This window comes from Egretta garzetta, unplaced genomic scaffold (assembly GCF_000687185.1).
Source record: "Egretta garzetta isolate BGI_Z169 unplaced genomic scaffold, ASM68718v1 scaffold49, whole genome shotgun sequence".
Taxonomy (NCBI): domain Eukaryota; kingdom Metazoa; phylum Chordata; class Aves; order Pelecaniformes; family Ardeidae; genus Egretta; species Egretta garzetta.
In genome coordinates, this window is record NW_009260775.1 from 134,318 (window position 1) to 147,429 (window position 13,112).

At 41.8% G+C, this 13,112-nt stretch overlaps 1 protein-coding gene across 1 annotated transcript in view; it reads right to left on the bottom strand.

Annotated features, from left to right (window-relative positions):
* The window catches only part of EGFL6 (EGF like domain multiple 6), a 48,186-nt gene extending 45,818 nt beyond the window's left edge, over nucleotides 1-2,368 (bottom strand). The window contains exons 1-3 of the mRNA XM_009646353.2: nucleotides 2,335-2,368; nucleotides 1,889-2,022; nucleotides 638-774 (exon numbers count right to left, since the gene is read on the bottom strand). Coding sequence (XP_009644648.1) covers nucleotides 638-774; nucleotides 1,889-2,022; nucleotides 2,335-2,368 — 305 coding nt within the window. The remainder of the gene's footprint in view (nucleotides 1-637; nucleotides 775-1,888; nucleotides 2,023-2,334) is intronic.
* Between the last annotated feature and the right edge of the window lie 10,744 nt (nucleotides 2,369-13,112).

Genomic DNA, 13,112 nt, shown 5'->3' on the forward strand with positions numbered 1-13,112 from the left:
GCGTGTTCCGTGGGGCAGCCGGCGCTGCCCCGGGGGTCCGCCCCCGCAGGACCCGCCACCCGCCGTGGCACCTCTGCCGTGGGTTTCCCTCACGGGGAAACAGCGCTTGCACGGGCGGATTTGCAGGTTCTGCCTTTCCGTTGCAGGACCTTCCGTGGCCAAACTCGAAGCTGCTAAGGCAACTGGCCCGGGCTAAGTTTTTATTTCGGCGGCTAACGCTGCTCGGTGACATTGCTTCTCGCTAGCCAGTCCCTCGGCTTTGGTGTTGCTGCCACGGTGCGTGAACTGCCTCACCCCCTTGTACAGCCTCCTAGGACAACGCTTGCATTTCGGGGGTGCTGGGTTTTGTGTTGGGTTGGGGTTTTTTTCAAGATTTATTAAGAACCCTGTCTTTTTGCAGACATGGAGAAATTTGGTTAAGATGTAACTGATGTTTGCCAGCAAATGAAAAATTTTTCACTGTGATGCTGGTGAGCTATGTTCTGCCTGTGTTGTATCCCTTGATGCCTTCCTCATGCTATAAAAGCACCCAGCGGGAGAAGGTTATGTCTATTTTTTTTTTTATGCCCATGTTCACACGAGCCTACTTGCTAAACACTTTCTGGCGATAAAGAACATTGTGTCAAAAAGCACTGACTCTGTTCCCGATTTCCAGATCCTACGATGAAGAATTTTCCCAATCCCAAGCTCTAGACAGTTGTTCCTGTTGAAAGCAACTCTGCTGGATTGATCATATGGAGAGGGCAGCCAGAACCAGCAGAGAGAGCATAGCACCTGTACGAAGCAGGGGATGTTCAGTTAGATTTAGTGTTCTTATCAAAAGTACCTGGAGACTGGATTCTGAGCCCACCTTTACTTGGACACATTCAGGGTGAGACCAGGGAGTGCAAAGAGCAGCTGTTACAAAGGCCAGCTTGATGGAAGGTTACAAACTTCCAATCCAAAACATTCTATGATTCTAATGAAGTAGTAGTACCTGCTTTTAAAAAGTGCTGACAAGAAATGTAATATTCACTTTCGATGAGTTGATTCAGAAAGCAGAAATATTTATAAAAGTAGTGCTGACACAAATTTGAAAGTTTAATTCAAAAGAATTCTGACCTGCCAATGATAATTCTGGACTAAAAATACTCACCAGTACCACCAACCAACATTTTTTTGCTAGGTACATTTGTTATGAAATACCTACAGTAGCTCTGATTGCAGTGATGAGGTATCTAGCGCAAAATAAAATAGGGAAAGCTTTTATCACTCCTGACTGTCCGCGTGTGAATCACACCACTCGCTCTGTCACCTCACAGAGCCTCCTGAGTGGGAGGCCCGTCCTGGAACACCGCCAGGAGTTTGAAGGCACTAGTTTTCCTTTTTTGTCAGAAGGGAAAGCCGAGGAGCAAGAGACTTATCTGGGATCACCCAGGCAGTCTGTGGTAAAGGCAGGAAAAGAAAACAGACCTTCTCATGAGGTCACTTGCCGTGGGCCACCCTGCTCAGGTCAGCGGGCGCCTCAGCAGGTCAGGCTGGGGTGGTTGATGCAGTCAGCGCCGCCAGCTGCCTGCGGTCCCCAGGGACTGCCAGGGATGCTGCAGGAGAGTGTTTGTACACTGGCATATTGAATTCAGCACTGTAAGCACAAGCCTTTGGCCAGCTTGTTCTTCAGCCATCCTTGCCATGGGAATGTCCTGGAGAGCTGGGATGGCAACTGTTTTAGTCACTCCAGCTTAATCCTCTGCTGAGCAATACCAACACCTACACTCAAGAGAGGTATATGAAGCAGCGGTGCCTATTTGGGTCACTCTAAAATGATTACCTGAAACTCTGTCCTTGATTAAGAACAATAATTAGAGAAACAAGAACAATGGAGTTCATAGAGCATCATTATATTTGCTACGTTATTCATATTCGCATTCTTTAGCCCTTCTAGCCTGCGAGATACCAAGTTTTCCTGAGATCCCCTGTCACACGGCATTTTGCTGTATGATTCCCAAGGTGAGAAATTCTCACGTATCAGGTCATGATCCACCCCTGAAAAGATGGTACAGAGTGAAACTGAGGACAGATATTATTCACACCATTCACAACCACGCCAGAAGATACATTCATCTTTGCCACAGTCAAGGCTCCAGCTCCACTTTTACTCCCTGTGACTTTGGGAAAACTCTTAAATTACACTTGCCTGACCTGGTTATAATGGGAATGCAAATGTTTTAATCCACTGTTACAATCAACCAGCGCCACAGTGTGTAAACCACAATTTCTATTAGAGTTTAAGCATTGCTGGTTTGCCAGTAGGAAATGCAGCTTTATTGGGACACTAGAGAAATTTTAGTCTCGCACCTGACATCCTCTCCTCTTCATTCACACTGGCCATCGTGGCCCATAGAATCATAGAATCATTTGGTGGGAAAAGCCCTTTGAGATCATCAAGTCCAACCGTACCTGTCCACTACTAAACCATGTCCCTAAGCACCTTTAAATACCTCCAGGGATGGTGACTTGACCACTTCCCTGGGCAGCCCGTTCCAATGCTTAACAACTCTTTTGGTGAAGAAATTTTTCCTAACATCCAATCCAAAGCTCCCTTGGCACAACTTGAGGTCATTTCCTCTTGCCCTGTTATTTGTTACTTGGGAGAAGAGACCAACACCCATCTCGCTACAGCCTCCATTCAGGCAGCTGTAGAGGGCGATAAGGTCTCCCCTCAGCCTTCTTTTTTTCCAGGCTAAACAACCCCAGTTCCCTCAGCCGCTCCTCATCAGACTTGTGCTCCAGATCCCTCACCAGCTTTGTTGCCCTTCTCTGGACATGCTCCAGTGCCTCAATGTCCTTCTTGTAGTGAGGGGCCCAAAACTGAACACAGTATTTGAGGCGTGGCCTCACCAGTGCCAAGTAGAGGGGCATGATTGCTACGCTGCTCCTGCTGGCCACACTGTTTCTGATACAAGCCAGGATGCTGTTGGCCTTCTTGGCCTCCTGGGCACAGTGCTGGCTCATATCTGGCCAGCTGTCACATGCTCCTGTATCCCACTGTGCAGCCCTGTGGCTTCCTCCTTCCTGCCACGGGTCGCATCTGCAGTTGGCCCAGGAGCCTCTGCTCAGCTCAAGTTTGGGCAAGGAGCCCATCTGCTAGCTGGCTGTAGCAGCCACCTCCCTGTTGCCTTGCTGTGGAAGACAAAGTCACATTTGCCGACCGTAAATGTTTACTCAGCTGCCAAAGGATCGCTTCTGCTTGTCCGTAGTGTGGACCGTTCATTCAGAGGACAAAGGGAAAAAATTCAAGAGTTCGTTTCAATATGACTTCTGCCTTCTCTTTGTTCTTTTTTCCATTCAAACACACTAAAGTTCAGACTTAAGTGCATAGTAAGTTTTTTTGTTGTTTGTTTGTTTGCTTTTTTTTAATCTCTGTAGTCAATGATTGTATAAGAGGAATAGGAATTTGGGAATGCCTTCTACAAAGATTTCAGTAGCATTGGAAATGGTGCCACAACAGTACAAGGCAGAAGAGTTGAGAAGAGTCTTCAGTCTTTCTTAATGTGGATAATTTTACATAAAAGTGTCACTTTTAGCAAAAAAAAACCAGAAGAAAAAACAGGCAGTTTTTAGAAGTGCTTGTGGATATCAGGACATCTTAGTTTCCCCTGGAGTGCAACATGAACCCATGCAACGTGAACATGAAGAAGAGCAAAGCACTTCTTAAACTCAAACCTGAAGGTGGAGCATATTTTAATGCATTTATGATTTCTCACTCCACCTTATCCCCAGCTGGTATTGCCAGTGTTGACCTTCTACGCTGCTAACCTCTACACAGTTTTAATCTCTGGTGTGTAGAAATAGAGAAAAGAAGTTGCGAGGTGATATGAAGGCTCCACCACCAAACTTTTTTTCAGTTACAAACAAAACACAGAGGCTCAATGTAACTTCCCATTGTGACAGATTTATACCTAGAATATGCATATGTATTCTATATTTATAGAATAACTCCTTGGCTTCCTTCCTCTGGGTATGAAAAGCAGTGCTCTGGCAGGAGGTGCAGAAGAAGAATCAGTAATGCTGAGAGATTATTGCAGCAAACTGAGCTGGGCTGCACTGAGTAAATGACTCACAAAATGCCAAACCTATGCTTCTTCAACACCAGTTTTTACCTGGCCCATGGCCAGGAAGCATTTGGTGGGTTAATATATTAAAGGGGACTACTAGCTGAAGAATGGGGTATTATTTCAATATACATTTTTTCAATGTACATTATTTCAATGTACATTTGTATGACCATGCAAAATCTTAACAAATTTATTGCAAAACCTAAGTTATTTTGACATTTGTTTAGAAAATGTGTGATTTAAGCATGTATATTTCTAAATGCATTGTAAAATACATATATATTTTTCCCCAAAAGGCAGTTATGAAGAAGAAATGTTCTTCTGTAATAGATGTATAAATGGCAGCACATAATCACTAGCACAGCTGCAGAGCCCTGATATACAACACCTTGTTTCCGGAGAGCAGCAACACAAAAAAATACAGCAGAAAAAAACACTAGAAAATAATTTTGGAAAGAAAAGAGAAGCTGTGAAAGAACTTTATCACTTGTAAGAGAGGCATCTGAAAAGGAAAGTTTCTGAGAGTTGTTTTTTCTATTAGTGGACTCCCTTCCTGACAAAGATTTTGCTTATTTTCACTCATTAGGAGACCCAGCCCACTGATGAATGTCAGTAAAGTCATAAACACAAGCAATACTCTGTTCTAATGTCTTTGTTCTGCTTTAAAAACCAATTCAAAAATAACAGTAGCATGCTGTGAGCCATACATATATGAAGCGAGTAAGTACATTTTTGGTGCCACTCTTACCGTTTTAGCCAGAAGAGGCAGTAATTCCCTGGAAATGCTCTACCTAGTACAAACATGCTTCTGTGTAGTCCTTGGCCATCTGTAGAATATGTTTTTGTCAATACTGCTGTTTTGCCAGTGAATCTGTATTTATTCCATAGTAGCATATTGCAGTGGAACAACCCCTCATTCACACCTGTAGAAATGAGAGGAAAAATCCTGGGGCAGGGCTCAGCGGAATACATTGCCTTCCTGGGCTGGTCCCAAAGGTCAGCACGATCTTCTCCATCACCTGTCAGCCCTGGTGGTCCCTTGCTAAGTAGTATTTCACAGCAATGCCTGCTGGGATGGGACTGTCCCTGGGTGTCCCCCATTCCCTGTGATTTATTAGGGAGCTGTTTATTTGGGCTGTAGTCATGGCTTTCTCCTGAGTGAAAGCTAATGGGCAGGTTTTGGAACATCCTCCCCATCTTGCCCTGAGCTCTCACAGGGGCTCTTTCGGACCAGGCTGACATAAAAATGGCCCATGGCTTCCAGAGTCTTATTTAACACATCTTACAGGAATCTCCCTCAGCTTTCAGCAAACCCCTTTTTTACTCCAGGTCATCCTGATCCCAAAGCAGAGCTCCTGGCTCCTCTTGTCCATATATTTTCCTGAGATCTGGAATGCAAAATGAAAAATTAATGGGATGGCAATTATTAATCCTGTCGCTAGACTGGACACTGTTCATGTTACTCTTTCATGAAGCACTGCCCCTAGTTTTGGGTCTTAGCTGTGTTTTATACCCCAGTTTGTCATCTCTGGATGCAGGTGAGGCCCCATGACAGGACTGCTTTGCCCACTGAGGGGTGCAGTTTCCCAAAATGGGTGAACAGACATAACAGCTCTGAATTTGTGTGTGTGTGGTGTCCTGCTCACCCCTGTCCTTTCCTCCTTTGCCTGACTCCCAGCCATGCACTGGCATCACTGGCCCCCACTGCTGCATGTTGGACTGCTAACATGATGCTGGAACTCACTAAAACATATCCAGAAAAAAAAAAAAAGTAAAAAAAAGTTATCTTCTGCAGTTTTGGTGAGTTAAATTGGTTTAGTAAGAGTTCCGGTGAGCACCAGGGCCAGCATCCATGCTCCTGTGGGAGGGAGGAGCAGGGGAACAAGATATCTTTCTTCTGGCAGGGGAGAACTTGGTGCTTGAGCTTGCACAGCAAACTAAATCCTGTGCCCCTCAGTGCTGTGTTTGTGCTAAACTGTGTGCGTGTAAGCAGACTACTGGAGTGGAGCTGCTGACATTTCAAATTGAAACCCCTGATCGGGTTTATGTCTGCTTGGCTTAAGTATTGCATCTCTACAGCTGTCAGATCGTGCCCTCCATTGAGGTATGTGGGAAGATGAGCTTGTGCTGAGGAAGTGAAAAGCCTGAAAACATGACACATTCTGCAAGCCCCTTTCTGGTCTCGCTACAACATTGCAGCACTTTGCAGTTGATTTCATTAAAGACTTGGGCTTTGCAAGAAGAGGTAAGGCCAGGTTGGACGGGGCTCTGAGCAACCTGATCCAGTTAAAGGTGTCCCTGCTCACTGCAGGGGGTTGGGCTAGATGGCCTCTACAGGTCCCTTCCAACCCAAAGCATTCTATGATTCTAAGAAATCACAAAATTTTAAATTGCATCTCTTGCAACTTAGTGACCTCTAGCTTGATGAAATTAGATCCTGTTTTTATCACACACATGAAATTGCTTCGAGGTTTCTTACTAACAGAACAATCCCCCCATATTTCCCTTGTCAGTCACACGAAATGATCACCATCACTATGTTTGATAGGCAGCTTTCAGTGATGCACAAAATACTGCCAGTGAAATTGCCTGGTTAATAACAACATAATGGAAAAACTTACTTTTGTTTGGTTTACAAGTCATAAAAATTGCAATTATTTACAATAAAAATGCTAAACTAAATGATATGTATTTTTCCTTCAAAATTAAAAAGATGTTTTCATGCAATTTTAGTATACTGATATGCCATTTTAGCTTAATCAGAAATAATCTTACAGTCAAATTGTTGCAACCTTTGTGGTTATGAATGTAAGAGTTGAATGTTGCTCTCAGTAATCACAGGATAGCTTCCATTTTAGGTTATTCATACAGTTCCTATGAGTAAGGTTAAGTGAGTTTGAGCCCTGATGTATAGATCACATTAGCTACCAGGGAAAGGCACGGTTCTTTTATAACTCATCATCATCATCAGCTGTCATCATCATCATTATCAGTGACAACCTTTACTAAACTTGGACCGAGCTACTATAGAGAAGCATTTTCAGAATCTCTGCAGAAAGATATCTCTGGCCTTCAAGAACCTAAGATTTCCTAGGGTTCAAATTTCAACCATATTTTTTGAAAATGCCCATTAAGTGATTTTTAAAGGCACAAGTGAAACACATGCTTTCCTCTTATTGAAAGCTAGTGGCAAGTTAGTATCTGTTTCCTACTTACAGAGGCAAATCAATCGCTTTGGCAGAGGCTTGCAAAGACCCTTCTGGCTGCTCTTGCCAGAGACTGGCCGGGTTCCTGGTGGACAAAGGACCAAATTTTTTGCAGATGTTGCTCTTTTGGCTTTCATGCTAAATGTGTTTCATGGCTCCAGGTGAATAGCAGTGACAGCAAGCAGAAAGAAAACACAAAAAGGGAAAGCCAAAGCTGATCATTTTTAACAAGTGAAATTATTTTTGGGGGGCCTTTTGTGACTGTCAAAATTCCTGCTATCTTTTCACCAGGATTTAAATGTTAGCTATGCTATAAGGTAGTTATGGTAATTATGAGAAGACCTGTGTCTCTCATGTGACTGCTTCCTTCCGTATAATCTCTGAATCCAGATTCTAGGTGGGAAAGTTATTTCTTCAGCTTGACACATCCAGGTACTTAAGGCCTCAAGTCTCCTCACACACTTCAGTCTCCTCATGGCGTATTTTGCAAAATGCTGGGAAATCCACCAAATTTGCATTTGCTTAGTTTTTTCCTACTTTTCGTACTTGCTACTTCCCCTCTGAAAGTTGCTGCGGAACTGCTCTGTAGACTCATGGACCCTGAAGGTCCCATGCAGGGGAAGAGATTCAGTCTCCACAGCGTGCTGAGTGACATGAAGGACAGGCACTGAAAGTGGCTCTGGCTGAACCATGCTTTACTGTGCCTTTTCCTCTGGGGCAGTAATGCTCGTATGCAAAGGGACAGAAGGGTGGGATGGAAGGTCTCTTACTGAGGCTATGGAAGAGCTGAGCTAGGTTTGCCTCTTTCTTCCCCATGCTTCAAGTATCCCTTCCGATAGAAAGGAAGGGGTTACATTTTCAGATTAAACCTTGCACTCTGAAAAGTACTTCAAGTCCCAGTGAAGAACCCAACACCAAGCACCTAATACGTAATGTCCCCCTTGTGAGCCCTTGCTTCCCACCTGGCCTATTTTAATTGATACCTACACAACCCCTGTATGTATCAGGGATTGCCATTTCCAGCAGCTTTATGAATGAATGTAATAAGAGATCACTGTGTGGTTTTTACTGCAGAATTTAGTAAGTATAAATTCATGGCCTTTGACATGAATTTCTTTAGTTTCAAGTCTCCTGCCAAAAAGATTTTGACATTTTTTTCCTCATATTATTTCTCTACATACTAAAGCACCAGTCTTTCACTGCTTGACTACATTAGTCTGTAACAAAAATAATGCAATCACTGTTGATCCACTTTCCATATGGTAGCTCAATAACATGGTACCTCTGTCTTAGCAGCTTTTTTTTCTGACAGAAAAAAAACAGTGATTTTAAAGTTTGTTCAGTAATACCGCATTTAAAAAATGAACAGCTTATGTAATGTATACCTCTATTTTGTCATATTAGTAAGTGTTAAATGTTAATTGACTATCCTGTAATTCCATGCTTTGGAGCTTTAAACTTTATCAGTTTGTCCTTTTTATTTGAATCATCAAAATGTAACAGTTCAGCATGTGGCAAAAGTATGAAAAAAGCCAGGATTAAACCAGACAGATAGGGCCAGACTGAATTTATCATGGGTCCATAGCTGCTGTTCTTCAGCTTTTCCTAAATTGTTGCTGCCCTTTGAGATTACTGTATGGCGAATGGCAGTAGATTTCTGTTAACCTGGGTCCTCAAGATGCATCCTTGTTTGTTCCCCTTGAGCATCTCAGCACTGGCATGCTCGGTACCAACCCAAAAATCTTAGCTCAGTGGGGAAGTACAGGCCATCCTCCATGTAATAGTTATGACTTTATAGAACAGATAAAGAAAGGAGATTGTAGCAATCTGAAATTCACAGGTCTGACATTTTATCTAATTTTTAAAAACTCCAAACACTTTAAATTAAATGAAACAATTCTAAGGATGTTCTTGAAAATCTATAGTGATACAATGCCATTGGGGTTGTTATTATTTTTACTATAATGGTTGTTATCATTTAACAGCTCAGTTGTTGTACTGCTTAAAAACCACAGCAATACATAAAGTGTTTTACAAACTCTGTCATAGGAAGTACTGTTTACCCTAATTGTATCTATTAAAAAATTTAAATTACAAGACGGACTTAAAATCGGTAACAGATCTTTTTTGCTCCTAGCGTTTTTAGAATGAAACCTTCTCTCCAGATAAGAGTTATGGAAAATTCTTATAAAAATTACAGCTACATCTCTTCATAAGCACCTGACATTCTAGGGAAATTGTCAGTGGTCATGGGGCATCCAGGATGACAGGAATGGGAAGAATGGGGCAGCTGGGCTCTGCATTTAGAGGAGGAAGCCAAGGGTCTAAAGACTTTTCTGTCTGTATTTTTCTAAATGAACATATCTAGCTTGAGAGCAGTTATATTTTTGCGAGCCAGGATGCAGAGCTGCTTTGCAGAATTCATTAAGCCTCCTCTGCATGTTAAAGTACTCAGGTCCTAGAGCAGATATTTTCTCATGTTGCAGCTAAAGTTACTTATAGAATGAAGGAAGGTTTATATCTGTCAAAACAGTAAAATCTCTTTAGTCCATTGAGATAATTTTGTATAAAGACCATCTGCTATGTGTATGTCTCTCCACAGCAGGGTAAGTCCGGTTTGAGAGCGGCCTGAGACTGCTTTCCCCATGCAAAGGTGCATTGTCTTTTTGAGGATCTTCATGGTTTCACATGACGAAGGTGTTTGCTCCTGTACTCTCAGCTGGCAGATTGTCATAGTTACAACGCTAACAGCAAAGACCACACTTCTGTTCTCATGTGAGTTGCAGGTGCTTTCTGTGTCTTGTTATTGGAAGTAGGTCTTGGTTTAAGATTATAATTTTTCTTATGCCGGAAATACCAATTATCTCATCTCTAATTGGGAGTCGTGAAGGACTGGTGAAGTTGAAATAGAAATACTTTAGCTAAGACATTTACATCAGGCTTTGGGTAGAGTGAAAAATAGATCAGTTAGAGCATTAAGGACCAAAATATTGCTATAATAGCAATCATGACTGTGTGCCTTTTTTTTAGGTTCCTGAAGTTCCCATTTGTTTTTCCGAGGAGTTTCAGATCAAGTAATTCTATAGAGTTTTTGTGCAGTAGAATAAGCAGAGGAATAAGCAAACCATTCGTTTCTTCTTCCCATGAATCATTCTATCAGCTTTAACAGACCATTTCGAAACACTAAAAAGTCAGGAATGCAATTTCTGCATTGGGTTAGAATCATGATTATAAAATGAATTGTGATTAATTTTTGGTTTGGCTGGTTGAGTCTCAGAAATCATTCATTTAGTTTTGCTTCAGGCTATCTTAAGAAACAAAATTAAGTTGAAAGTTGAAATTCTTGCAGTCATTTAACTAGGATCTGAGGCTTTAGGAAAACTATTAAATATCCAGACATTTATGAGACCTGGTAATAATTGCTTCCCTGAAACTATGCGCATGAGGAAAAGTTGGCAGACTAGATTGCTAAAGGCAGAGCACCAGTATTAACAGGTCTCTGCCACTAGGAAAATTTAGTTGGAACCTCAACCTTCTTTTCTACCTTAAATTACAAAATAGCCCCCAAAGTGGGCTCTTTGCGTCACTCTGATATTTGATAACATTTTTCAGAGTGGTACCATGGTTAAATTCACCCTGTAGTTCATGGGGTAATGCTTGTTGACTTCTGTGCAGCAGAGCATATGAATCCATTGACACAACCAACATGGATCCCAGATACCCCTAAGAAGGGATCAGTACATCTAACCAAAGTCTGGTTTCTATGAGGGAATCCTTATTTCTGGCCAAAACAATGGCAAGCATAAAAGCTTAGTGTTTAGGAAATGCTTTGTATTTTATTATATTTAAATAACTAAAAATCATGAATTCAAGATGGTGGGTGGCCTAACACAACATTAACAAGAGCCTGTTAAAATTATACCAACAGTCAGTAGTTCACTTTTCTAAACATGTAAGTAAGAAGTTTCATATGTTAGTTTTATATTCCACGGCCTGGATTTTCGAGTGAGGTTACAAAGTTATTTGGCAGTAGCGAATCAACTGCAGGATATATATGCAATTTTGATTACTTGTTCAGGAGAACATGAAGAAGAGCTCAGTGAAAGCTGACAAAGTTTATTTTGTCAGATAAGACAAAGGTCATTAAACAAAAGGAAGACAATAGGGAAGCAGTGAAAAATCTGAGGGGATCGTGGATAAAACTATGTGTGGAAATGTCTAGTCAAGGTTTTCTTTGCTGTAGTCTGGTTCTCTGGCACAGACTTTCATTACTGGCTCAGTTGCATCAGGTGTGCTTTTGGAGCGCGTCTTAAGGTTTCAGCTGAAATCCATGGAGACCATTTCACAAGGTCTGTGTGAACCTAAGAGTGCTAAACAGAGTCTATCACGAGATTTACTTAAAAAGTGCAATTCTGATTTGAACTAAAATGCAGATGTAGACACACCATCTGCATCTGCATTATGGACAGTACTGCTATTATAACAAATAAATACTTGCTTTTTGGAAAAAAATCTTTCCAAAGGGACTCTTTCAAACCCTGAAGTTTTTTATCTGGCCGTCTACCCTTGTCTTCATGTGACTCCTATCATAAGCTCTTTCCTCTTCCCTAGACCTTAATTTTCAGTGCTTAAACATCTGGCTATATAATTTTTCTGAAAATAATCCCCTTCCTCATCTCTGCTCCTAAAAGAACCATCTGGTCACATATATATGTAGACAGTGTTTTGTGTTTTTCACTTCAGATATCCTCTAGGTGAACATTTTGGGCTGTTTTCACTCTTTGTCATAAAACAGAGAGTATACAGTGCCTTCCTCTGGATGACAAATGACTTATTGCTGTCATTTCTTCTCTTGTTGGTCTGTACAGTCTCAATATGGCTTTTATTGTTAGTGATCAATCTGCTCTTAAACGGAAACTGGCATTTCCAGTAGTGTATCCTACTTGGGATGAGATTTTGTATCCTTTATGTTTCTGATCATTTTATATGTCTATAACCTCCTCTAGAAAGGGATGGTTCATTCTTTCTGTTTTGTTTTCTGCTGGGATATCTAGTTTCTAGCCCTTTGCTTTGAAGTCACCCATTGGCACCACTGTTTCACCCACTGACTGTTCTTCAAACCCACTGATACACCTCTGGAAACTATACTTATGATACTAATCTTCCACATCTGCAGTCAGGTTCTTGTAATTTGTTCCTGTTCCTTACTGGGTTCATGCCAAACATCTGGCCATAACAAGAAGTGTCAATGCCTGTGAGATGATTTTGGTACATTGATCTGGTGGGTGCTCAGTTCTTTACTCCTATTTATTGTGGGCAGAACAGAAACTGTTGACTAATACTTTGCATGCTTTCTCCTTCTGATTAGGCTCAGAATGAACAAAAAGAGAAAAGGAAAAGCAAGGGAAAAGAAGTGATATCTCCAAAGTTTCTGGGCTCCTAGGAACTCCTGCAGAAATGTCTCTCAGCTCCCAAGTACGCAATGACTTTCAAGTACAACATAGAATCATAGAATCATGGAACACTTTGGGTTAGAAGGGACCTGTAGAAGTCATCTAGTCCAACCCATCTGCAGTGAGCAGGGACATCTTTAACTGGATCAGGTTGCTCAGAGCCCCGTCCAACCTGGCCTCAAATGTTTCCAGGGATGGGGCCTCCACTACCTCTCTAGGCAACCTCTTCCAGTGTTTCACCACCCTCATTGTAAAGAATTTCTTCCTTATATCCAGTCTAAACCAGTCTACCCTCCTTTAGTTTAAAACCATTACCCCTTGTCCTGTCACAGCTGGCCCTACTAAAAAGATTTTCCTCA